The sequence below is a fragment of the Coloeus monedula genome (genome assembly GCF_965178545.1).
Source record: "Coloeus monedula genome assembly, chromosome: 29".
In the NCBI taxonomy this organism is placed as follows: domain Eukaryota; kingdom Metazoa; phylum Chordata; class Aves; order Passeriformes; family Corvidae; genus Coloeus; species Coloeus monedula.
In genome coordinates this window covers 18,235-43,210 of record NC_138809.1, presented here as the reverse complement: position 1 = coordinate 43,210, position 24,976 = coordinate 18,235, and the positions used below count along the sequence as shown (strand labels likewise).

Sequence of the window (24,976 nt, the reverse complement as noted above, 5' to 3'; positions counted from 1 at the left end):
CCGCAGGCTGACATCATCCCCGCCCGCTCCCCGCTTTGTATCTCCCCCCCCCCATCACACCCCCGGTTCCTGCATCTCTGCGGGGTCGTTCGGGACTTGTAGTGCACCGGGTTGCACCAGTGCGCCCCGACGGACAAGTCCCGAACGACCCCTCATCTGTTTAACCCACTGAGTGCCCGCACGGGCATCTCCCCTCCTTTTATATAATCCCCTTAATCCTCTTAGAGGCTGGAGATTACGAGCAGCAGCTGGAGCAGGTGTTCTCATTCTGGGGGTGTTGGGGGTGTGTGTCTCACGATGTCCCCAAGGTCGGGGTCAGGCTAATGGTAGACCCAGAGTATGGGATATATATATATATGTATATATATATATATATATATATATATATATATATATATATAAAATCCCCCCTCAAAACCCCCAGCCCACCCAAGAACCACCACCCCCACCCCCCCGTGCCCAGCTGTTGCAGGAGAGGAGCAGAGTGCAGGAGTTTGGGAAGCAGATAATCTGTAGGGAATTGGCTGGTAGAAACCCTATTAAAGGACACCATGACAAATCCAGCTGGTGGACTCCCTGCTTGGACAGAAGGTATTGAACTGCACTTATGCCTCCCAAAAGCTGGGAAGCCCATGGCGAGGGTGGGGCAGCATCACCTGTGTGTCCCTTCCCCAGAAATGAGACACAGGCCCAGCGTGGCAGCAGTTCTCAGTGTCAGAGCTTTATTCCAGAACAGGAAGCATTAGCAGGAGGTGGAGGGGGAGATGCTGAGGGGCTGGGGGGGGAATTATGTGGTCCCCAAGCCCCAGCAGAGAGATGTGGAGCTATAGGCTCCTGTGGAGTGACTGCAACAGCATCTCCAGCTGCTCGTCCAGGGCCACCTTATCCCCGTCATTGGTGATCACCCAGTCAAAGGCCACTCCCTGGTCCAGGCCGCACTCAGATTCAGCATCGTCCACCCCTAGCAGCACAGAGTCCAGGGAGGCCCCAAGGATGGTCAGGATCTGTCCATCTGTACCCCCACTATGGCCTCACCCTCCAGAGCTGGGGGGCTTGATCCAAAGCCTCTTGCTTTGGTAGTGGAGGCTGTTGCCCCATGGGCAACCCCAGTTTTGGTGTCACACTTGGGGAAGCTGCCCCTCACTTCCTCACCAGTGACAAAGACCCAGTTCCTCCTCTTCCTCGTCTCCTCAGTAGCCACCACCCGCACAGTCTGCACCACGTCCCCATAGACATCCCGGAACCACTCCACATCCGAGAGGCGCCGTGTGTCACTCACCACCTGTGCAGGGGCTCCATCAGCACCTGTCCTCTGCCCCCAGAGCCCCTGTGCACCCCCCAAAACTCACCCACACTGGCTGCAGTGCCCCCTCCACTGCTGCCCGGCAAAAGAAGCCAGGGTCAGTGTGGCGCTTCTCCTCACCCCAGCGGATCATGTCCTGGCGGAATGTCTCCTTGTAGGCGCTGGCATCCAGGAGACGCTGGAAGTCAAGACCATGCTCCTGTGGGGAAGGGGGGTCAGCAGGCATGGCCTGGGCCAATGACCATGGCATGGCACAGCCATGGCTGTTGTGACAAGCCGTGCCTCAGCACAACACGGCAGAATGGCATGGCTCAGTACAGCACAGTGTGCAACAGCTTGGCACGATGTGGTACAGCACGATCAGGGGATGGCACAACTCGGCGCAGCATGTCCTGACACGGCTTGGTGTGGTGCAACATGGCACAGCTCAGCACACGATGGCAAAGCATCAGACGGGACAGCACAGTGCGGCAGGGCAGGGCACAGCTCAACACTGTGTGGCATGGTGTAGCGTGGCATGAGCACGGGAAGGCACAGAACAGCAAAGCACATGCCCTGGCACAACTCAGCGTGGCACGGCACGGCTCGGTGTGGTACAGCACGAGCGTGGGACAGCACAGCCCGGCACAAAGTGTCCTAGCACAGCTCGGCGCGGCCGCGGTACCTTGGCGTACTGCTCCTTGAGGGGCCCGGAGAGGCGCAGGACGGTGCAGACGTCGGGGCCCAGCCTGCGGGAGAGGGGTAAGCGGGACGGGCACTGGCACCGGCTCCACTCGGCCAAGTCCCGGCCTCCCCGTCCTCCGGTGCCATCCCCGCGCACACCCCCGGCCCCAGACGCGCCCCGCCCGGTACCGGCTCCGTAGCTCCTCGGCCACGAAATCCTTGCCCGATTTCCTCTTCCCGCTCAGCAGCAGCACCGCGCGCGGCGCCGCCATCGGCCCTCCACCCCATGGCCCCGCCCCCCGCCCCATGGCCCCGCCCCGCCCCCCGCCCCATGGCCCCGCCCCCGCCCTCCGCCTCATGACCCCGCCCTCCGCCCCATGGCCCCGCCCCCCGGCCCCGGCCCCGCCCCCCGGCCCCGGCCCATGGCCCCGCCCCCCGCCCCATGGCCCCGCCCCCCGCCCCCGCCCCGGCGGCGCGCCCGCCTCGCGGCGCCCCCTGCAGGGCAGAGCCGGCACCGCAGCGAGGGCGCCGCGCGTCCCCGCCGGGACACCGCGAGCCCGGGCCCCCCCCCAGGATCCCGCACCCCAGGCAACCCTCTGTCCCCCTCCCTCCCATTTCCTCCTTTCACGCCCCCATTCTCCTCTGAAGCTCCCTCTCCCCAGCATCCTGCTCCCCCCAACACCCCCTTTCCTCCCAGCATCTGCATTTCCCCAGCACTCTCCCCCCCAACAACCCCTATGCCTCTTCTTGTACCCCGCTTTCTCCCAGCATCCATTTCCCCCAGTACCCCCTTTCCTCTCCGAGCACCCTTCCTCCTCAACACTCCCTATGCCCCCTCTGCACCCCACTTTCTCAGCTGCCCCTCACTTCCTCCAGCACTCCCTTTTCCCCTTCACTGTTCCTCCTCTAAACCCCCTTTTTCCTCCAGCACCCCCAATACCCTTTCTTCTCCCCCAGCAATCCCCCTTCCCCTCCAATACACCACATTCCTCTCTGTCCCCCCTTTTCATCTGCACCCCCTCTCCCCCAACAGCCCTTCCTCCTCCCTGCACTCCTTCCTTCCCTCTCAGCACCTTTGCCTACAGCACTTCGTTTCCCTCTGCTCTCCCCTTACACTCCCTATTCCTCCTCTGAACCCCCATTTCCCCAGCTCTCTTCCCCCAGCACTCTCCCTTCCCCCCACCCCCAGCACCCCCCTTTTCCCCACACCCACACAGCTCTGCCCAGCGGTGACTTTATTCATGGTGGCAGTGCAGCATCACACAGTGCTTTTGGTTGGGAATGTGGCCCTACTTGGCCCTACAGGGTGCGATGGTAGCCCCCAGATGCCCACAAAGAGCACGCGGGGAGCCCTTGCGTGGGGGTGCTGGCACACTACAACACTGCCCCCCCGGCTCTACCCACCCATGCCATGCTGCCTCTGGGCTCTTTGTCTCCACATGTTCCTGGAGGTGCTGCAAGAGAAGGGGAGGTGTGAAGGGGTGCAGGAGGAGGGAATCCCTGGGGACCCCCGGCACCACCCGCCCCAGCTCACCCACTGTAGTGCTGCAGCATGTACTCCTCGAAGCCATCAACCGCCTCCTTGTCGCCCCACTCCTGCCACGCCACCTCCTCAAGCAGATCCTCCACATCATCCACAAAATCGACAAACCGCAGGCGGTCGTGGGCAAAGACACCGTCAGCCCTAAAGGCTCCATCAAGCTGTGCTGCCAGCCTCTTGAAGTGCCTCCCCAAGCCCAGCTGCCCCATGAAGCTCTCCAGCAGTTGCAGGAACTGCACCTTCTGCACCGGCTCCAGTGCAGCCCTGAGCACTTCCTGGCCCTCCTTGTGGGCACAGTCAGTCACCCCAAAGCAGCCCTGTGGTGCCCGGTACCGCCTGAGCCAGGGCAACTCACGGGAACCATGCTGGGGGTGGCTGTGAGACAGCTTCCCCCAGGCTTTGCCTGGCTTGTGCTCATGGGGGGTTCGGGGATCCTTCCTGTGGGGTTTGCCATGCTCTCTCCTCTCCTGCTCGTGGGGTTTGCCATGCTCTCTCCTCTCCTGCTTGTGGGGTTTGCCATGCTCTCTCCTCTCCTGCTCGTGGGGTTTGCCATGCTCTCTCCTCTCCTGCTCGTGGGGTTTGCCATGCTCTTTCCTCTCCTGCTCGTGGGGTTTGCCATGCTCTCTCCTCTCCTGCTCGTGGGGGTACCCCCTGGCACCATGCTGCTTGTGCCACCTACTCTCCTTCTCCATCTTAAACGGCTTCTTCCAGGGTGATGGGAAGGACCCCAACCCCTCTGCCTCCAGCACCTGGGCCAGGTGCTGCTCCAGGGTGCTTAGTTCCTCCAGAAGCCCCTTGAAATCCCCAGAGCCCCGTGCACGGTCCAGGGTGTCTGCTAGCTCCTGCCGCAATGAATCCAGACTGCCATGCCACCGTGCCGCAGCTTTGCCACGCACGGGCGTGCCTGTGGCACGTGGCTGCTCTGCTGCTGGCTCCCTGGGGCTGCCCGGTGCCCCTGTGGCTTGCAGGCGCCGCAGCTCAGCCTGGGCCTCCCGCAGCGCAGTGACCTCCCGCTCCAGCGCCGCGCGCAGCTGCGCATTCTCTGCGGCCAGACTCTGCTGCTGTGCCCCGGCTGCTGCCGCCTCACCCTCGCTCCTGTGCAGCAGGGTCCGCAGATCTTCCTTGTGGGCCTGGGGCAAGGGTGGAGGGCTGTGAAAGAGGTGGCAGTGGGAGAGCAGCACCAGGACACAGCACTGGGACATGGCACCAGGCACCAACCTGCAGCTCCGCCTGCATGAGCCGGATCTCCTGATTCTCTTTGGCCAACTTGTCCAGGAGTTGGCTCATGGACTGCACACTCTGGGAGCCCCCAGCATCTGGCAGAGGGGCCTTCTGCTGCGAGTCCTGGAGGACAGGAAGGTTGGAAGCCCTGGGGACATTGAAGACACCCTCTGCCCTCACTCAGCCCTGCTCGAGACCCCTCCTTACATTGCTGTCTACAGACAGCAGCAACTCCTGCTCCCCAGCAGCCAAGTCCCAGCTCCCCACACTCTCCACAGGACCTGCAGAGGAGGACATGGGTCCGAATGTCCAGGCTGCTGCAAGATGTCCCCCTGCCCGGGTGGGCTAGTCCCCTGTACTCACCCTCTGCCATGTCGTAGATACCACCTGGGGAGAGGAGGGGACAATGAGGGGGATGTCTGGACCTCATCCTGTCCCTGGGGCCTCGGCCACTGAGACCCCCACTTACCAGTGATGATCAGCAGCCCCACAGCGACCAACGCCAAGGCTCCCAGCAGGTACTTGCTCATATTGAGCCCATCCTCACCAGCGTCTGATGTTCCCCGCTGTGGGGAAGGTGTGACTGTGGGGGGCCCAGGATGGGGCTTGTGGCCCTGCCGCCACCGCAGCCCCTCCGTGTCATTGTCACTGCTGGTGCAGCACACGTCTTCCATTGTTGGCCCTAGGGGGAAACGGGGGGACCTCCAGGGAGGGTCTGCACCTAAACACTGCCAGCACAGATTCCCCCAGGCCAGTCCCCTGTGAGGCCCTGACCTGCTTGGGGGGTGTCAGGGCAGGGTTGTGGCTCAGCCTCAGCATTTGGCTCCTGCTTGTTGCCCTCCAACATGCTGGGCACTGCAGAGCCATCCAGGGCAGGCACTGCTGACACTCTGGAGTCCTCACGCTCCTCTGGGTCCTGCAGACACAGGCACTAGCACATGAAGTGTCCCTGTATGGGGAGCAGCCCACCAGTCCCAGCTCAGCCCCAGGGCCCCGGTTCTGACTCACCCCCTGCCTGCTGCCCTCAGGGCACAAAGTCCAGCTGGGGAAGGTAGTGGTGCCATTGGTGGCCGTGGCTGGGGAGAGGCAGAGCATGGGGATGAGACAGTGGCACAGGAAGGTGACACCAGGCTTGCCCCATACCCAGCGTGGCTGCCTGCCTGTGACTGTGTCCTGGGTGTCTTCATCCTCCTCCTCCGGTTCCTCATCCTCAGACCCGTGGGAGGTTGAGTCCTGCTCTGGACCCACCGTGTCAATGGGCAGACCCTAGGGGAAGTGAGGACATATGGAGACACCCTTAGCCCTGACCTCCATGTGCCCCACTCTGCCTGCAGCCCCAGGTAGGCTCTGGAGGGTCTGCCCAGGGGTCTCCAGCTCTGGGGGGCTGCCCTAGGGGCCCCAGTTCTGGGATGTTGTCCTGGAGATCTCAAGTAGTGAGGGTCTGCTCTAGGGGTTGCCAGCCCTCACCTCGCTGCCCGCCAGCACCCAGCTGCTCTCTGAATCTCGGGGCTCCAATTTCTCCGCCATAGGGACAGTCCAGTGCTACCTGCAAGGAGACAGATCAACGGACACACGGACAGCAGGACATGACCCAGCTCCCAGTGCCAGCTGGATATGACCGGGAGAGCCATGGTGCCGCTGCCAGCCAGTTCCCCCCCAGCCTGTGGCTGTGGGTGGTGCCGGGGGTCCCCAGGGATTCCCTCCTCCTGCACCCCTTCACACCTCCCCTTCTCTTGCAGCTTTCAGGGAGCCGTCCCGGTGCACCGGCTCTGCGGCTCCACGGCTCCACTCCCACTGACACCAGCTGCCGCCGCTGGGTATTTTTAGCCGGTGATGCCTCCCGGCAGGTGGACGGGTGACGCGGGGCCTGGCGTGGGGAAACCAGGGGCCCCCGGTCCGGATCCCACCGCCCCACAGCAAAACGGCAGCACCGGAAGGGGGTCTCGGGCAGCCCCCGCCTCCCTCTTCCCCCCCACCCACCCGGGACCCAGAGCCAGCTTGGGGGTGACGGCCCCGCCGGTGACAACCCGCTCCTCTCCGCTCCCCACGGCCTCCTCCGAGCCGCGCCCGCGCCCCCCGCTCCGTCCCGGGGCCAGGTCCGGCCCGGCGGGGGCAGCGCCTCCCCGTGGCCCCGGGGGGTACCTGCGCCCGCCGCGTCCCGCCGGGAACTTTCCCCGGGGCCGCCGCCGCCCTCGGGACGGGGCGCGCACGTGACGCGAACAGCCAATCGCAGCCCGCGGCGGCCGCGGAGCGTCGCAGGGAGGCGCGCGGGGGGCGGGGGGAGCGCGCGCGGCCCCGCCGGTACCGAGCACCCCACCCCGCGCCCCCCCCCGGGACCGGACACCACCGACACCCCCGCACACCTTCCTCGGACAGACACCGAGACGCGCGTTTAAGAGTTTTATAACGACGGTACAAAAATTTCCATTAACGATTGGCTAAAACGGACGGAGCTGGGGTGGGGAGCGGGTACCGGGACCATTCCGAGCACCGGAGCAGGGGGCACCGGGACTGCCCCGTGAATGTGGAAGGAGGCACCAGGACCGCTGCACAGCCCAGGAGGTGCCCCCTGCAAGGGCAGTGACCTAACTGGGGGCAGCACTGCGGAGCACCAGGAAGCCTCAGCCCTCCCAAAGCCGCTGCACTGGGGCCTGGCAACGGCATGGCCAGCACCGTCCCAGATCCCCCGGTGGGTCCCGGTGGCAGGCAGTGCCTGGCGAGCAGCCACAGCCAGTGCATGGCAGTGCCTCTCTGGCTGGTGTGGGGGCAACAGCTACAAAAAATGGGGGTTTGGTCCTAAATCAGTGGGGGAAGCTGTACATGGCGGCTGAATGGTGGCTCAGCCGTCGTTGGCGGTCACCAGCTGTCCCATGCCCTCCCGGATGTAGACCGACTGGATCTCTTTTGTCTTGAGGCAGAAGTCGCAGGCCCAGACGGCAGAGGCCTCAGTGGTGAGCAGCCCATAGGCATTCTCGGTCATCCCCGTGCACTCTCGGTGGAACCACTTCTGGCAGGAGGCCTCACACAGGATGGCGTCCTGGTCATCGTTCACCTCGTTGCGACAGGCCCCGCAGGGGTACACAAGCCCCGGTGGTGGCTGGTGCCCTGAGGTGCTGGTGGCCTTGCCGGGGGGCGGCAGTGGGAGGCTGTTGGTCTCCGGAGTGCTGGCACTGCGGCCAGCGCTGTTGGGGGCAAAGCCAGGCTGTGCCCCGTTGACGGTGGCGGGGGAGCCCGAGTGCTGCTCCTGGGCAAAGGTGCTGGGGGGAGGGTTCTTGCCCCCTTCTTCGCTGCTAGCAGGGAAGCTGGGATCCGCCCCAGGGAAGGGACTGGCGGTGGGGGGCAGGGGTGGCATGTTCTGCCCGGGGCGCTGCATGGGCGATTGTCCAAAGAGGTTGCTGGGCTGGCTGAAGCGCTGAGCCACTGCTGGCCCCCCGGGGGGGTTGAGGGCTGGCCCGGGGCCCATGTCCCCCCGGGGGGGCTGCCCCATAGTGGGGGACATCATGGGCCCGAAGCCCGCAACAGGCCCCTGCATGAGCTGCCCCATAGGGGGGCTGAAGTTCTGTCCAAGGGGCTGGCTGAAGGGCTGCCCGGCGAAGGTCAAGCCCCCCGGCTGCACGTAGTTGGGATTCTGGGGGGGAATGCTAAAGGCCGGGCCCATCTGCCCGGGGGCGAAAGGCGGGGGCTGCCTCCGCAGGGGCTGGGGACCCCCGCCGTAACCGGGGGGCACCTGCGGCGACATCCCCCCCTGCACGCGGAAACCGCCGAAGGGGACGGGGCTGCCCAGGAAGGGGGCAGGGGCCGCCCCCACCTTGGGGGCTCCGAAATCATCCTCGAAGGGATTGGAGGCCACCAGGTGGTCCACCATAGGAGTGGGCGGCGGGGCGAACTCCGAGAGATGCGAATAGGCAGGGCCCTGCGGGGAAAAGGTGACGGTCAGGGTTGCCATGGCCCCCCCCGGCCCCCCCCGGCCCCCGCGCCGCCCCTCGCCCGGCCCTACCTGCGTGTTGGACTTGCGCCGCTTCTTTTCGGGGCTCTTCATCTGCAGCCCTGCGGGGACAAGTGAGGCCGCGTCAGCAGGGCCCGGGCGACCCCCACCCACCCCGGTCCCGGTCCACCCGCGCTCACCTGCCTTCCCCTGCTTCCGGCCGGGCCCGCCGGCGGCAGTGCTGCCCCCGGGGTGCGGGGGCCCCGGCGGGGGCGGCGGGGCCGGGACGGGTCCCTCCAGCTTCTCTGCGTGCGGGGCAGCCATAGCCCTCACAGCGCGCGCGTCGCCGCCATGGCCCGACCGGAACCGGAACCCGCGCGGGGCCAATCACACCGCGCGGGGGGCGGCGCCAAGCGCGCGAGACATGTCAATCACCGCAGACTCCCACCCCACCCCTCGGCCGGACTAAACCAAGTGCAGCGCAATGGAAGGGGGGGGAGGATGCGTGAAGGGAACAGACGGGACAAACCACGGAGGCGGGCCTGGGGAGGGCACGGGAAAAGGACGAAGGGGGGGAGCACAGGGCGGAGCCCAGAGCGAGCACGGCTCACACCGGCCAGGGCCTAGAGAAATACCACCTGTAATACAACCGCCCACCCCACCCCCAGCGACCCGTCCCAGCTCTCACACCAGCCAGGGCCTAGAGAAATACCGACTTTAATACAACCGCCAGTTCCTTTGGTATAACGGGGCCGGGGGCCTGGGGCTGCGACGGGCGGGGCTGCGCTTTGGCTTGGGGGGAGTTACACTGTGCATGCAGGGGGGTCCTCCCGCCAGCCCCCCGGGGCTGCCAGAACTGCCCAGGCCCCAGCTGGGCGGGCAGGGAGGAAGCGGACGTGGTGGCGCGTGTCCTGGAGCACAAGCGTGTCACGGATGGGGTACAGGGTGCTGGGAGCATGGGGGAGGCTCTGTCCCCAGCCCCTGCCCTTGCATAAGAGTGTGGGACCTGCGGGGTCAAGGCACAGTTAACACGTAAAGTGATCCGGTACAGTCGAGGGCCTCGTGCCTGGGGGAGCAGAGCCCCCCCACTGGCCCCCTTCTCGGCCCAGGGGCCAGAGATAAGGACAGGCTGTCTCTGGCTCAGGGGGGTTTAGCCCTGCCAGTCCTGAGCCCGTGCTGGTGAGCACAAGAATGGCTGTGGCATGACAGCAGGGCTGGGTTTTGGTAGGAGCTGAGCTGCTCTGCAAAGGCTGGAGCTGAGGGTTAGGGGCTTTGCAAGAACAGTTCCCCACCCTGCAGGCACTCACAGCCTGAGCCCCCCATGGCCACCAGCTCCATGTGGTGAAAGGAGAGAGGCCCTGTTCCAGCCAAGTCCGAGCTCAGTGCCGGATGGAGCTTGTAGAAGAGTCTGAGGGCTCCCTGGGGCATTGAACAGGGCTGAGGGCTGCGCACTGGGGGTGCTGTGCACTGGGGCCCCCAGGCGCTCACAATCTCCTCTCCACTGGCTGCTGCAGGCACATCTCACTGCCAGCCGAGATGATGGGCAGGTGATTGTCCATGTGGTAGCTGATGAGGTGGCTGACGCTCTCAAAGCGATGATCTTTTGTCCGCACCTGGGGGGCCAGAAAAGGGGTGGTTCAGGAGGCTGTCAGTGCCCATGTAAGGCCAGTGCCACCACCCTCCATGGCATGGGCTAGGCACAGACCTGTGGTTGCCGTCTCACACCCATGCTCCACCAGGCCCTCTCCATCCCCAAAGCCAGCCCAGAGTTGTCCCCTGATGACCAGCGCACAACCCCAATGCTCTAGTAGCTCTTGTAACCCCTAGGACCCCCCAGGTCCCTACAAAGACTCACCACTCCCTCGGGATCGACGAGCAGCAAATGCTTGGGCTGCCCACCCTGCAAGCCAGTCAGCACATACTGGCCCGGGGTGGTGGTGCTTTCCCGAACCAGAAAGTCTCCGTTCACCTTCAGCAGCTTCTCAGCCTCCTTGCGGTTCATCTTCCCATGGTACCAGGGCTCCCGTCTCAGCTGCTCCTCCATGGAGGCCACCACCTGGGCGGGGGGCAGCCCCACAGGCACAGATGGGGGAACACGCAGGGCATCTTCGAAGGGCTCTGCAGGGAGAGAAGAGCAGGGGGACCATGACCGAGCCCACAGCCACCTACCCCCTGCCCTGGCTGCAGCCACTGTTGCACTCACTCATGTCGAAAAGGTCCCTCTGTGTGCTGCCGTTGGCTGTGGCACCGGCAGCTGAAGCTTGGCGTGTCTTGTCTATGTTCTGCACATTGACGTAAGATGGGTCATCAAACAGGTCTGTGCGGCCAGGTGTGCCTGCTGGAGCTGCATATTTTTCTCTCCCTGCTACCAGGAACACTGTGGTCAGCAGGGCTTCAGCCCACCTTGGCCCCCCACCAGTGCCCACCATCAGAGCACTCGGGGTCCGTGAAAGAGGATGGAGACTGGCCACACCCATCACATTACCTTGGGCAGGAGTATGCTGCTTCTGGGCGTCATACTCCCCACTGGATGACTGGCCGACAGGCTGCAGGGAGAGGCAGTGATGAGCCCCCACCCCCTTTCCTGCTCCCCACACCCCAGGCTGTTAGAGACACTGGGGAGACATGAATAACCTTCAGCAGAACCCAGGGCCCAGTTGGGGTCCCTACATCTCCCTTACAAGATGGTGCCTCCCCAAAAGGACATGCCCCGAGCCTCACCAGTGTGGCACCCAAGTGATTTGGGGTCTGAGCAGCCCCATCCTGCAGCCGCATGTCCACAACCCCCCCAATGGGAGGTTCCTTGCCAGGGAAGTCATTGTAGTACTGGTGATCCGGGGCTGGTTCCTCCTCTTCTTCGTCCCAGGCAGAGCCATCAAACCCTGCCATCCTGGGAGAGCACAGCACAGATAAGCCTGTGACAGCAGCCACGGCTGCATCCCCTCTCCAAAACCACCTTCCTCCTCCTCACACAACCCTGCCCTGACCTGTCGTGGGGGGTCACCAGCTTTGGGGGATTCTTCAGGTACTGCTTGAAGCGCAACTCGAAGGCCTGCCCGATGGTGCTGATGACATCCTGTGCCAAGCCTTCAGGACACTCCAGGATATGGCAGGCTGGGTAAAAAAGAGAGGGATGGAATTGTGGAACTCCAGCACTAAAAGGTTCTTCACCCCTGAGCCTGCCCTGTACACCCCAGAGCTTTCTTACAGGTCACCCAGTTTCCCACCCTACACTGAGCTGATCCTAAACACCTCCAAAGTGGGGCTCTGGCACTGAGGACCCTTGCAGCACCCTCACCTCTCTGATTGACGGGATCTTTGGCAACATAGGCAACGTATTCGGCTGTGTCCTGTGGGTGAGACAGCAGCAGTGAGACAGGGCTGCTGGGGAGCACTGGGCCTGAGACCTTGGGAGAGGGCAGGAGAGGCACCAGTCCCCTACACACGGCGTGGATGGGGACCTTGCATACTCACCGGGTCTCCCCCTGAAGCGAAGGATATAGACTGCATGTGGTGGTTGGCGATGATCTGCGAAGTGGAGAGCTTGTTGGACACAGCCAGGAATTTCTTGTTACCCACCCAGGGGTGGCACATCCCGCTCCTCCCAGGGCTGACCCACCATGGGGGCTCAAAATCCTCCAGAGCCCTGGTTATGAACCACAGACCACCAGGAAAAGGACTGGGACATCACCAGAAGTGGGGTCAAAACCAGGAGATCTGGCCCCAGGCACGGGAACTTGGGTCTCACCATCTCCAGGAGAGATCCCACAAAGCACAAGGGATATTCCTCCCACCTCTTCAGCCCCAGGGACTGTGGGGAGGTGGGCACTCATCACACAGCCCACCCAGACATTCCCTGGGGAGGCTGGGGGCATCCCCTGCCCCAGCGAGACCTGGGGTGAGGTACATGAGGATGAACCTGCGTGTCCAAAGCCAGTCCAACCCCTCCCCACTCTCACCTGCTTGCAGTCTGAAGCCATGAGGTTGAGGCTGCTGGTAGAGATGGTCAGGGTGATGGGCATGCCTGCAAACTTCAGGTTGCTCTTGCCCAGGATGGAGTTCAGGGAGCGGCTGCAGGGCTAGGGGCAAATGGTAGTGTGGAGAAGGGGCTCCCCAGACCAGACAGCCCAGGAGCAGGAGGACAGAGCACATCCCACTGCTTCCACAGCAGAGATGGGCACCTTGTCTTCACCACTGGCCCTGGCCCAAGCCTTAGGAGATCAGAGCCCTGGGCTGACCAGCATGGCACTGCCAGCTGGGCTGGGATCTGATCCTTGGCCCTGTGCCCAAATCAGCCATGCATGATCCCCCAGCAGCTCCCCAGCCTGGCCTCACCTTCCTTCTCCTCACAGCTCCCTTGGCACCAGGCACAGCCTCACATACCAGCCCAATGGCCTCCCTGCAGGGAGTAAAGTGAGATGTCAGTCCTCACAGTGCCTGCCTTGCCCCAACACCCCCCCAGCCACAGGACTGAGGACATGGGGATCAGCACAGGAGAGACAGGGTGACAAAGGGGAAGCTCTCAGGCAGTACTAGCTGGGGCTCTTTGGGTGGGCAAAGTGGTCTGGTATTAGTATTTGACGGGCTGCAGCAACCCATGGCCCCCAGTGGAAGCCCCATGTGCTACCAGGGGCTTGCATAGGGCTCAGACAACTTCCTCACCCCTCCCCAAAAGGAGCAGCCCCTGGGGAAAGGCAGAGCTCACCTGGTGACCTGTGTCCTGGTGTTGAAATCCAGAGCCCTCATGGACTGAAGCACTTCCACACAGCCCATGTACTGTGCAAGAGAGCAAGGTGAGCTTGGCCAGCCATGGGGTTTGCCCCCCATGCAGCAAGGGAGGGGGCTGGGGCCTCAAGCACCCCAGCTCTGCAGCAGTAACTTCCCTGGGAATCCCACTGCCCATTGCCCTGCCCTCCCCCTCCCCCAAAGAGCATGGTGCATCCTACCACCAGGAGGTCCCTAAACCCCCCCAGTGACCCCTCCCACTCTCCCCCACTCCACAGCACTCACCCGGACATGGTAGGAGACGCCGGAGCCCATGACCTTGTCATCGGGATGCAGCCAGCCACGGGTGGGCTTATTGACAAAGCTGCCATGGCGGGTCCATTCATCACCCCCCAGCTGGCCACCTTCCACCCGCGTCTTCTTCCCACAGCTCAGCTTGTTCATATCCTGGGAACAGACAGTGACAGGTCTCGCTGAGCCAGGGCTGGCAGCACCCCCTGGCACCTGTGCTGGCATCCCAGGGGGACCAGGTTCCCCTGGGCTGCTGCTGGCTGAAGAGCCCCGCAAGCTGAGCAGGTTGGCGGGATTGGAGAGCTTCAGGTTGGCCATTTTGGGGAAGAAGGAGCAGAGGGTGGTAGGGCTCTCCTCCAACTCAGGCGAGAGCTCCCCAAGAGGTGCAGCATGGCTGAGGGAGGAGGAGGACAGGGAATCAGGCAGAGACCGCATGCTTGCAAGGGACTCCACTGGGGAGGGCGGGACTCCCAGACCCCCTATGGCCTCCTCCAGAGAGGAGACAGACTCGTTCCGCAGGTGGCTGTATTTGCTCTTTTGCAGGAGATCCATGCTGGAGACAGGTGAGAAGGGCCACTGCCGCCCTGTCCAGAGTGGTGAATGCAGCCAGCTGGGCCTCACAGGGACCCCACTGAGAGTCCGAGTGCCTGCAGCCACCGGGAAGCTGCCCCCAAGCAGAAGCCTTGGCTGAGCTCTGTGCTAGGTCCACGCCAGCCCGGCATGGCTGGCAGGGAGAGCTGGGCCTGGGATGCTGGGCAGCGGGTCCAGGGACTGCCCGGCACCGGCAGGTACAGCCTATCAATCGTGATCGGCGTCAGCAAGGATGTGCAGATCCGTTCAGACCGAGAGCAGCACACCACAGCAGGGAGGAAATGGGGCTGCAGCGACACCCTGGGGAGCCGCTGGCACAGGGAGGGGAGCTCAGAATGCTCTGTCCCCAGCCTGGAGGTCCTCAAGCCCCTTGCCACTCCAACACCAGGCCAGCAACAAATCCCATTGTCTTCATCCAGGGCCAGATCCAGCTCCCTCTGCCCTGCTGCTGGGTTCAGCACGGCCACCCTCCGCCCCACAGCTCACTCCAGCCCCTGTGCCGCTGCCCGCTAAGAGAAAATCAAAAGCATGAATATTTAAAGCCCGGAGACAAGGCAGACACAGAGTGCATCCAAGCCCATCCCAGCCCTGCTCCGAGCAATGTCCAGGAGGGAACAAGGTCCTTCTGTGGCAGCCAGCACCATGCAACCCACGTGCCGGCGGTGAGCAGCTGCTGTTGGCTCGCTGGGCTCTGCCGGGGGGAGCAGCGATGCCGAGATGACACCGCTGCTCGCAGCTTCCTGGAATACAGGGACATGCAGTCCTTTGAGAGCACAGATCTTGCCTGGAGGGCTGGTGGGAGAAAGAGGAGGATGGCCAGGAGCAGGATACAGGTAGGCTGTGCGTTGGGCGAGGCAGGGCTCAGCACGAACCCCGAGCCATGGTGGGGAGCCAGTGGGAGAGGCTGCAGCTAATCACTGCTGCTTCCCGCATCCCAGCCGTTTCTCCCGGGAGAAGAGATGAAGGGGCTGCGGCTGATCGGAAGAGCTGTGCTGACTCACAGGCGGCAGGGCAGGCTCTGCCCGCGGCGGGGGCTGCGCTGGGGCTGGGGCACAGCGCAGGAGGGGCTCCCGGCGAGGGGTGGGGACGCAGCGCTTATCTGGAGCAGAAAAATCAAGGTCACAGGCGGAGCTAGCGGAAGCGGGCGGCGAGAATGTGCCGGGGCAAAAATTGGCCCCTTCAACCTCAGGGAGCTGAGCAAAGCTCCCACCTGTAGATCAGGGGGCTCAGGGGCAGGTCTCTCCTGTTCCCCTATCCTTGATGCACTTGCATGCAGCAGGAACTTGGGCCAGCCCGACTGTGCTGCCCTCCACAGCCTTGGCCCCACTGAGGGACAAGAGCTCTCCCCCCTCCACCACCTACGGGATGAGGCAAGGATTTCAGGCAGAACCCAACCCCTGACACACCACGAGCCAGAGCCTTACCAACGACCAGGTGCTCTGGCCACCAAACCAAAACTGGGGAAATCCAGGCCAAGGAAAGGGCTCTCCCTGCTTGGAGCCTTCACTCACCCAGCGCTGCTTGGTACTGGCAGCTGCCTACCCCACTTCACAAAGCCTGGCACACTGCCAGGGGGACAGGGAAAGGAAAGCCAGAACAGGGCTGGAAATTGCCACCTACATGATGCAAGGGGCTGTGGCACATGACAGTGGGCCCGTCACTGAATCATCTCCTTGGCCATGCACGCTAGCCCTGTGAATGCCAGCCCCACCCCCCCCACCCCCCCCACCTCAGCCGTGGTGGTCCCAGAGGCGCAGAGAGTCCGTGCTGGATGTTCCACAAAGTGCTTGTCCCCTCCAGGGGCCCCTGGCTGTTCAGTGCTGTGACCTTCCTGTGGCCGCAGCACCACTCCTCTAAAGAAAAGCAGGAAGCCCGGAGCCAGGAAGCTGCTGGCCCGGTGAGGCACCAGTGCAGCCCTGCTGCTAGGGGAGCCCTGGCTGGGCGGCATCAAGTGGCCACAGGACAGTGGGGTTTGCCCATGAGGGACTGGCCACTGGTTGATGTGGGCCTGGCACGGCAGCTCTGTGAACCCTGATGCTTCCCCAGGATAAGAGCACGAGGGAATTGCAAGGGGGCAGGAGCGTCTCCTTGGCCCATTCCCACCACTCCAGGGCTTGGAGCAGTCCATCACCTCCAGGCAGCAAAGGGCTCCCAGCTGAAGCCCCTGCTCAGACACATCTCTGCTTTTATAAGCTAGAGTAATTCCTGATTTTCTCATAACCTTCAAGGCCAGTCCACCCACAACATTCAACAGCCTGTGACAAGGTGCATTGCTGCTCCCAGCCCTCAGAGACCAGACGTGCTACCATCACAGCTCCCCCACTCCAGCGTCCACCCCAGGGCATCAGAGCTCCCTCCCAGTGGGCTCTGAGTGCAGAAGGCAAACCTGGAGGTGTGCAAAGGCACAGAACACTGGCCCTGCCTGAACAGGCAGCCCCAAGCTCCATCCCACAGGCTGCAGCCCTTCCCCTGGCCAGGCAGATGGCAGGAGCTCCTGCCCCTGCAGCAAAGTATGAGCAGAGCAGCTGGAACAACATGTCCCCAAGGAGCTTGGGGGCATGTCCTGGCCCAGCAGCTCCATGTGCCCTGCCACCACAGAAAGACAACGGATCAGAGAAACACAGGGACATGGGCTACTTTCAGGCACCTGAGACTGGGACTTCACACACAGCCTGGGGCAAGGAAGAGAAGTGAAGAGGGGACGCTCAGGGCCCCATTACCAACATCCTCCCAGGAAAAAAACTGGGAGCTGAGTCAAAGGCCTGGAACATGCCAGTGGTTTGGCAAGAAATCGCAGCAAGGCAGCCACACATACAAACCTTGCCCTGGGCAGGAGACCCCTCTGTCCAACTGCAGCCAATGCTGAACCTCCGGGGCAGGGATGAAGCAAAGGAGAACACTCAAATCCAGCCAATAGCTGATTTTTCCCCCACACATCACAGCAGCATCACACAACATTTATGCATTCCTGCACGCAACCTCTCCTTCATTCTGAAGAGGGGGTTAGGGGATGCCAGTGGAGATCTGGGGAAGAGGCTGGAACCCTCCTGGAAGGCAGAGGAGGCAGGCAGGATCCACCACCGAAGCCACTTAGCCCTCCACCGAAGTCCTTACCACATACTCCATCGCCGGCGGAGGGCAGGGCAGGCCCCGGGCAGGGAGCAGAGACACACAGCCCCTCTCGTCTGGCACTCCGACCTGCGGTTCGGGGACAAACAGGGAGTTAGCCAGCCCTGTCCCAGCCCGCTGAGGCGGGGGCCATGGTGCCAAGAGGCAGACCCTGCTCCTCCATGCTGTCCACAGGTGGATGGGGCTGTGGCTGCCGTGCAACAAGCTGCTGACACATGGGGTGAGAGAGACCTGGAAGCCACCTTCTTCCCACTGGCGAGAGGATGGAGCTGTGATGCGCTGGGACAGGAACATGAGGCTGAGCCTGGCCCTGCTTGGGCCCTGCTCACACTGGCAAAAGGTACCGGGGGCCAAGAATCACTCTGTGACCTAAGACAAGTGTCGGAGCCGATCCCTGCCCAGCCCAAAAAACCAGCACTGGAAAGCCACACACAAGGAGGAAGAGTGGAGGCAAGCCAGGGGGGAAGAGCTGCCCCCTCCTCCACCCCCTCAGCTGGCACCCTGATGCAAAATTACACACAGAGCCCCCAGGGCTGTGTCCCTTCCTCTCAGGGCAGCAGTGAAGACAGGAGTCATGGAAAGAGTCTACAAGGGGTGAGCTGGCAGAGGCAGGAAGCTCTGCAAGGGGAAAACAAGGCAAGCAAAACAGCAGCAGCTCCGGAGCTGCTGCTCTTCTCACTCCCACTCCCACTGTCCAGCCAAGGCAGTCGAGGCCAGGCCAGTGGAGCAGTGCAGGGCAGCAGACATGATTTACTGCCTGGCAGCAACTGTACCCTTATCTGTGGCCTGTGCCAGCTGTCACCATTAGCTTGGAAGGCAGCAAGATAAGGAGGGCTATACCTGGCAATGGCAGCAGACTGACCCCTGCAGCACTAGGCCACTGCCAAGCAGAGTTGGCGACCGGGCCCTTTGGACATCGGGCATCGAGGCTGGTGGCAGGGAAGGAGCATCTGGACCCAGACGAGGGTGCTCAGCCTTACCAAAGCCCACTCGTGTTTCTCCCGAGGATGGGACACTGCTTTGCACAGCTCCAGAGGTGGCCCAGCTGAGGCACCAAAGGGCAGTGGATGGATCCTCACACCCTGCTTGGCTGGGAAGAGATGGCATGTTCAGCTCCTCTGTTACAGTCTGAGACCAGGGCAGCCCTGGCAAGCACCAACAAGAAGTGCCCTTTGCCCACAGAGTTCTGCAGTGCCAACGTGGCAAGCAGGGCCCAGGTTACGTTTCCTTGGAACCCATGTCCATGGTCTACAAACTGCGCAGGTGACCCCGTTGAAGAGATTCAAGGGGAGAAGCAAGGACAGATGGTCACAACACACTGCGAGAGAGCAGGCACAGACCTGCACGGGGAAACAGCTACCCCTGTCCACAACAGTCGGGTCTGCTCCACGTACTCACCGCTGCCTTACTCTGAAGCACAGAAGGCAGGATGGCAGCAGGGCAGACCCCAGCACGGCAGAGGACGAGGAACCCTTCAAACCCAGCCGGTGCCCGAGGTCACGCCAATCTCGGGGCTCGGCGTTCCAGCCCTAGACCCTGGAGCACCTCTAGAGCTGGTGTCTTTCCCGTGTATCGCACCAGCACAGGGTGGGGCGATGCACGCCCGAGCCCCAGGCACACACAAGCAGCCACCACGTCGGGTGGGTCACCCCAAGACCTTAACACAGCGTGGCACCGGCTCCTCCAGCGCCCGTCGGGCTGCACACGGGAGGGCTCGGGCCTGCCCCACGGCTAGGCTCCCCCACGCTGGGCAAACGAGGCAGCTGGGAAGGGCGGCCCGGCCCCCGCAGCACTGGGAGCGGCGGCGTCTCGGGGGCGGCTGCGGCAGGGTCCCCACTCGTTCCGCGGAAGGCAGCGGCGGCGGCGAGCGATGCGGCCTAAGTCCGGCGGCACTGCGGCCGCGGGGGCACCGCGGGGCCCAGCCTTGGATCCCGGGCCTTGCGCGGGTCTCCCCTCCTCCATCCGCGCGCGCCCTCACCGCCCCGGCCGGCGCGCGCTCACCGGGCACCATCGGTCACGCGCGGGCCTCCCGCCGCTCTCCGCCGCTCCCGCGCCCCCTCTGCCCCCTGCCCGCCCCCGCCGCTCCCGCCGCCACTCACTTCCGGCCCGCGCCCCTCCGGCGTGGCCCCGCTGCGCCCGTGTCACGTGACCCCGCCAGCCAATCGTGGGCCGCGCCCGACCCGCGGGAAGCGGCGCCGCGGCCCGGTCGCGTCGCGCGCGCAACGGCCAATGGACAGCCGGCCCGGACCGGCCCCGGCGCGGCGCCGCCCAATGGGCGCGCGAGGCGGCGGCGTTTGAAAGCGCCGCGGGGGGCGGGGGCGCCAACGGCCGCCGGGAGGGCAGCGCGGGGCTGTCATGGCGCACAAACAGATCTACTATTCCGACAAGTACGACGATGAGGAGTTTGAGTACCGGTACGGAGCGGGAAGGGGTCCCGGTAACGTCTGTTTGATAGGGATGGAGGGATCTCGGTTAAGGGTTACCCGAGCGAGGGAGGGAAATGTCTCGCTAACGTAAAGAGGTGGGGTGGAGAGGCTTCTAACGGCTCGCTAGTGGGAGGGGAGTGGTGGGCGAGTCATGGCTCCCTAGGGAGGCGAGAGGGGAATTGTCCCGGTAACAGAGGGTGAGAGGGGGGTCCCGGTAAGGGTTCTATACCGGGTCACGGTGCTGGTCCCATTAGCTGCTCCCCAGTAGGTAACCTCCGTCCTGGGAAATGAGGGGCTGTGGGGGGTGCCTCGGTGTTGACTGAGAGGTGCGGGGGCGCAGGCACGTGATGCTGCCCAAGGACATCGCCAAGCTGGTGCCCAAGACCCACCTCCTGTCGGAGTCGGAGTGGCGGAACCTGGGGGTGCAGCAGAGCCAGGGCTGGGTCCACTACATGATCCACGAGCCAGGTGAGCCCCGCGGGGGAGCGGGTGGCGCCCGGGGGGCCCGGCCTGACCCCCTCTTTTGCCCCACAGAGCCCCACATCCTGCTCTTCCGACGGCCATTGCCCAAGAAGCCGGAAAAGTGAGTGGCCCCTGGTGTGTCGAAGCTCCCAGTCCTTCCACGCTGAGAAAGCACCTTCCTCCTCCTTCTCCTCGGCATTCCTCGGGGGCTTCACCCCCTGACCCTCGATGCTGCCTGGGCACCGTTTTGGCCACTCGGCCCTGGTTCCGGGGGCCCTTCCCGTTGCAAGGCCTCCAAAGCTTCAATAAAGTGATGTTTGGGAGCTGTCTGTCTGCAGCCGTGGGGAGATGGGGTAGGGTGGGGTCCCGGTACCGTGGAGCCTCTCCTGCCTGGGTTCCCGGCGGGGGCCTCCCCGTGCCCACCGCAGAGGGGGCCGCACGTGCCCCGGCCCCACGGGCAGGGCCGCGGAGGCGGAGCTGCGCCGGCACCCCCCCCGTGATGGTTCCGTCCCCGTAGGTCCCGCCTCCCGGCCAATGGGCGCTGGCGACGCCGCGTGACGGACGTCCTGGCCGGCCCGTGAGCGCGCGGGGCGGTGCCGCGGGCGGCGGGGGCGGCCGGGCGGCTCCATGTGGGGGGTGCTGCGGGCTGCGCTGCGGGCTGCGGGGCCAGTGGGCCGGCCCCTGCGCGCTGTGGCCTGTCGCCCCATGGCTGCTTCGGCCGCGGCGGCGGTGGCCCGGGGATCCGCCAGCACCGCCGGCATCATCGTCATCGGCGACGAGATTCTCAAGGTGCGGCCGGGGGTGGGCCTGGGCTTCGGGGGTGGGGCGGGCTGGGCCCGGGGCACCCTGCCGTCATGGGCGTTCCCGTTCCCCCCAGGGCCACACGCAGGATACAAACTCCTACTTCATGTGCCGGCGGCTGCGTGCTCTTGGCGTGAGAGTCGCCCGGATCTCGGTGGTGCCCGATGACGTGGAGGCCATCGCCAGTGAGGTGGCCGCCTTTGCTGCCCGCTTCACCTACGTGCTGACCTCCGGGGGCATTGGCCCCACGCACGATGATGTGACCTTCGAGGCTGTGGCTAAGGCCTTTGGGGAGAGGCTCGTCCCCCATCCCGAGCTGGTGGCCTTGGTGCACAAGTTCTTTGGCAAGACAGAGGTGCAGTGCCCTGAGATGAAGCTGGCTCGCGTCCCCGAGTCCTCCTGCCTCAACTATGGCACGGACGGGCACACTGGCAGCACCTTCAAGTACCCGCTAGTCAGTGTGCGCAACGTCTACATATTCCCAGGCATCCCAGCACTGATGGAGCGTGCCCTGGATGGTCTTGCTCATCTCTTTCGCAGCAAACAGACCCACTTCTACTCCCACACCATCTACGTGGCATCCGATGAGATGCTCATTGCGCCCGTGCTGGACCGGGCTGATGCCGCCTTCCGGGGACGCGTCAGCCTGGGCTCCTACCCAGACTGGACCAGCAACTACTACCGCGTGAAGCTGACCCTGGACTCAGAGTCGGAGCAGGACCTGGAGGAAGCGTACTGCTTCTTGATGAAGGAGCTGCCACCGGGCATTGCTGTGCCGTTGGTGACAGACTGCGTCTCTCCAGCAGCTGTGGAGGTTTATGGCCTGGCTGAGTCAGGTACCGGGAAGAGGTGCTCCAAGCACAGCTCCGTGCCTCCATGCTTCTGTGCAGCCTAGCAGGGCTGGGGCAGTGGGAACACCAGCCTAGGAGCAGAGCTTGCCTGTTGCGGTGTGCTGGGAGGCTTGAGGGGTGCTGCAGCTGCAGTGGGCTTCATCCCACACAGGTGGGAATGGGACCTGTAACCTCAGCTAGGGCTGTTGGTGGCAGGGTCTGAGAGCACAGTGCGCAGTAGTAGCAGCAGTGCCGCAGTCGCCCAGTGCCCTCATGATCCCTGTCACAATGTGGCTCAGATCTCTGGGCTGAACAAGCTCTTGGCTGTGGTGTGAGCAATGGCTTCGCTATGTGTCTGGATATGAGACAGATCCAGAGGGTGAAGTGCTGTAGGCCCTGGGGCCGTGCCGAGGGAACATGATCCGGGCAGGCACCAACTGTCCTGTCCTGGCAGGCTCGGCCCTGGGGCAGAAGGTGGCAGCAGCCCTGCGAACCATCGAGGAGGCTTTGGACCAGTACAGCCTGGTCCAGCTCTGTGTGGGCTTCAACGGGGGCAAGGACTGCACAGCCCTGCTGCACCTCGTCCATGCTGCCGTGCAGAGGTACCCACCCACGGGGCTCCAGGCTGGGGCAAGGCTGAGAGGTCCTACAGACCCTGGCCAAGGCTCTGGGGCTCTTGCTTGCTCCACCCTGGGGGAATGAGTGGATTCCTGGGGTCTGCCTGGTGGGAACTGGATGCTGTCTTGCCTCCAGTTGCCATCAGAGTCCAGCTGCACTGGGTCTCTCTGCAGGCGGTTCCCAGCGAGGCAGGAGAGGCTACAGGTGCTCTACATTCGCACTGTGTCCCCATTCCCTGAAATGGAGCAGTTCATTCAGGCAACGGTCCAGAGGTAGGAGGCAGAGTGGGGTGGGCTGCTGAGCAGAGGGTGTGCAGTGTTGCTTGCAGCCCGCAGGCAGCTGCCCCCCCTGCCTGCACAGGTACAGGGTCCAGCTCTGCACTGTGGAGGGCTCCATCCGGGAGGCGCTGGCCCACCTGAAGGAGCAGCAGCCACAGCTGGAGGCTGTCCTGATGGGAACACGGCGGACAGACCCTTACTCGTGCACCCTGACCTCCATGTGTGTGACAGACCCTGACTGGCCCCCTTACATGCGGGTGAACCCCTTGCTGGTACGTGGCCTCCACCTGCTTTGGGGCTGGGACTGCTGCCGTAGGGCCTGGCAGGGGGACTTGACAGAGCTGGGAACCAGCAGTGATCCACCCCCATCCTGGACAGCTTCTCTCACAATTCCCACTCTCCCAGAGTATCTGCTGCCCCACTGTGCAGCTGTGGTGCCCCTTGCTGCAGTGATGCTGCTTGGTGCTGTTGGGCAAGGCTCATTCTGGCCTGCTGGGGGGGTTTCCCTGTGTTTGGGGAGGTGCTGGGAAGGACATTGGTGCTCTGATGACCATCTGGCTCTCCCAGCTGCTCTCCAGGAAGGTCCGACTTGCTTGCCTGGGGGGCAAGGGAGCAGCCTGTTGCCTCTGCCTCAATCCGTGCCCAATTCTGCCTGCAGGACTGGACCTACCGGGACATCTGGGAGTTCCTGCGCAAGCTCTTTGTCCCTTACTGTATCCTCTATGATAAAGGGTGAGTGCCCAGTGCTGCCCTCCTCACATGCGCAGCCAGTGCCCCTGGGTGCAGTCCTGCAGCTGCTTCTTCCCTCCACAGCTACACATCCCTGGGGAGCATGGCCAACACACAGAAGAACCCAGCACTACGCTATACTGACGCCCAGGGCCGGGAGAGCTACCGGCCTGCCTATGAGCTGGAAAATGAGGAAGAAGAGCGCACCTCCCGCCAGTGAAGGCCACACTCTGGGAGGCTCCACTGGAATGCTGCTGGGGGTGACACTGAATAAAATTGCAGCCTGTCAGCACTGAATAAATGCGCTGCAGTCTGCACTGCACTGGCACGTGGCCTTGTCAAGCCCTGAGGGCTCCATGGGACGGGAGTGGGAGGAACAAAAGGGTCCCCAGGTTGTGCCTCCTCCCTGCACCCACTATTGTGGAAGTTTTGGAAGTGCAGAGAATGTAGCAGGTTCCAGTGGTTGCCAGAGCCCCGCATGTCAGCACTGCTCCTCTCCCACCGTGTCAGATCCTGCTGATTCCTCATGGGCGATGCACCTCTCCTGGACTGTGGGAGCCTGTCTGCCGGGTACTCCCCGGCAAGTGGCACAGGTACAGGCAGTGGCACTGCCAGCACTCACTGCCACCTCCCTGGGGCTGCGCCTGGGCTCCTGGTTGCTGCGGCTTCTGCGGGAATGCATCTACCTTCTTCTCTGCAGCTGGTGCATCCGTGAGCTGCTAGACTAGGGAAGGGCCCCCCCCTCCCCAGTGTCACGGGACTCTGGCACCCCCCTTGCCTGCTCTGGTGCTGTGGGTGAGTGACCTGCCTGCAGCTTGACTTGACGTGGTGCTTGGAATGTGACAGGGGCCTGGCCATGGTGTTTGGGGGTGATGGAGCCCAACCATGGTGCTCCTGGAGTGAAAAGGGCCTGGCCACAGTGCTTAAGGGGAGACAGGGAGCCTGGCTGTGGTGCTTCTGGGGGTTGAGAGGGTGTAGCCTTGGTACTGGTCAGTGGGTCCTTACCCCTGTGCCTCTCTCCCCTCCTCAGGACTGTGCTTGTTACCCTGTGCTGATGGAACTGATGGACCTCTGGTGCTGAGACTCTGCTCCAGCTTGCGTTCCCCCCCGTCAGAGACCCCAATAAACCTGAGCAGTGCCTGACTGGCTGCATCTATTTGGGCAGAGCTCTGGGAATGTGTGTGTCTGTGTGTGTCCCTAAACCTTCTAATCCTAGTCTTGGGTAGCACTAAGGCACTCCAGCACACCCCTTGCCCCTGTTCAGGACTGAGGGTCCCCACACCCCTTGGGGCCAACAGGCAGGCGTGGGGAGCTGGGGTTCTGCTTGCACCTCCCACCCGCTCCCCCACTCGTGGCCATTTCCTGTCTCAATCTGTGGGAAGCTGCCAGAGCAAAATACCTCCAAGTGGGCCCAGCCTGGCTGGGGGCTGTGGCAAAGGTTGTG

The 24,976-nt window shown here is 63.6% G+C and overlaps 4 protein-coding genes across 22 annotated transcripts; 2 read left to right on the top strand and 2 right to left on the bottom strand.

Moving 5' to 3' along the window:
- Positions 1–1,153: 1,153 nt before the first annotated feature.
- Positions 1,154–8,999, bottom strand: PBXIP1 (PBX homeobox interacting protein 1). Of its 11 annotated transcripts, none has more exons than XR_014227149.1 (14): positions 6,870–7,025; positions 6,195–6,273; positions 5,888–5,993; positions 5,736–5,803; positions 5,502–5,643; positions 5,197–5,409; positions 5,091–5,114; positions 4,935–5,008; positions 4,725–4,850; positions 3,501–4,636; positions 3,371–3,420; positions 1,968–2,031; positions 1,350–1,502; positions 1,154–1,282 (listed from the first exon to the last, which is right to left on the bottom strand). XR_014227149.1 is itself a non-coding variant. In XM_082298828.1 (14 exons), the coding sequence occupies exons 2-13, from the start codon at positions 6,252–6,254 to the stop codon at positions 1,433–1,435; spliced, it is 2,133 nt and encodes a 710-aa protein (XP_082154954.1). In that variant the 5' UTR covers positions 6,255–6,273; positions 6,870–7,025; the 3' UTR covers positions 1,155–1,282; positions 1,424–1,432. The 11 variants fall into 11 exon arrangements, 3 of the variants coding, with proteins under 3 accessions (XP_082154954.1, XP_082154955.1, XP_082154956.1); XR_014227151.1 differs by lacking the exon at positions 6,870–7,025 and adding an exon at positions 6,708–6,863; XR_014227152.1 differs by lacking the exon at positions 6,870–7,025 and adding an exon at positions 6,450–6,666.
- A 354-nt stretch (positions 9,000–9,353) lies between these two features.
- Positions 9,354–20,222, bottom strand: SHC1 (SHC adaptor protein 1). 7 transcript variants are annotated; one of them, XM_082298861.1, is made up of 13 exons: positions 20,204–20,222; positions 13,663–13,824; positions 13,358–13,428; positions 12,988–13,051; positions 12,612–12,731; positions 12,127–12,180; positions 11,951–12,002; positions 11,640–11,766; positions 11,374–11,542; positions 11,138–11,198; positions 10,856–11,017; positions 10,508–10,770; positions 9,354–10,265 (listed from the first exon to the last, which is right to left on the bottom strand). In XM_082298861.1, exons 2-13 carry the CDS (start codon positions 13,819–13,821, stop codon positions 10,137–10,139), a joined length of 1,431 nt encoding a protein of 476 aa, XP_082154987.1. In that variant the 5' UTR covers positions 13,822–13,824; positions 20,204–20,222; the 3' UTR covers positions 9,354–10,136. The 7 variants fall into 7 exon arrangements, with proteins under 7 accessions (XP_082154987.1, XP_082154985.1, XP_082154982.1 ...); XM_082298859.1 differs by lacking the exon at positions 20,204–20,222 and adding an exon at positions 19,488–19,525; XM_082298856.1 differs by lacking the exon at positions 20,204–20,222 and adding an exon at positions 19,390–19,487 and having other exon boundaries at positions 13,663–15,358.
- Positions 19,727–20,522, top strand: CKS1B (CDC28 protein kinase regulatory subunit 1B). Of its 2 annotated transcripts, XM_082298865.1 has the most exons (3): positions 19,727–19,802; positions 20,155–20,282; positions 20,349–20,522. In XM_082298865.1, the coding sequence occupies exons 1-3, from the start codon at positions 19,744–19,746 to the stop codon at positions 20,399–20,401; spliced, it is 240 nt and encodes a 79-aa protein (XP_082154991.1). In that variant the 5' UTR covers positions 19,727–19,743; the 3' UTR covers positions 20,402–20,522. The 2 variants fall into 2 exon arrangements, with proteins under 2 accessions (XP_082154991.1, XP_082154990.1); XM_082298864.1 differs by having other exon boundaries at positions 20,155–20,522.
- Positions 20,523–20,899: 377 nt separating this feature from the next.
- FLAD1 (flavin adenine dinucleotide synthetase 1) lies at positions 20,900–24,673 on the top strand. Of its 2 annotated transcripts, XM_082298559.1 has the most exons (9): positions 20,900–21,065; positions 21,154–21,913; positions 22,362–22,509; positions 22,699–22,797; positions 22,886–23,075; positions 23,462–23,535; positions 23,617–24,125; positions 24,233–24,327; positions 24,563–24,673. In XM_082298559.1, the coding sequence occupies exons 1-7, from the start codon at positions 20,904–20,906 to the stop codon at positions 23,750–23,752; spliced, it is 1,569 nt and encodes a 522-aa protein (XP_082154685.1). In that variant the 5' UTR covers positions 20,900–20,903; the 3' UTR covers positions 23,753–24,125; positions 24,233–24,327; positions 24,563–24,673. The 2 variants fall into 2 exon arrangements, with proteins under 2 accessions (XP_082154685.1, XP_082154684.1); XM_082298558.1 differs by having other exon boundaries at positions 23,617–24,327.
- The last annotated feature ends 303 nt before the right edge of the window (positions 24,674–24,976 follow it).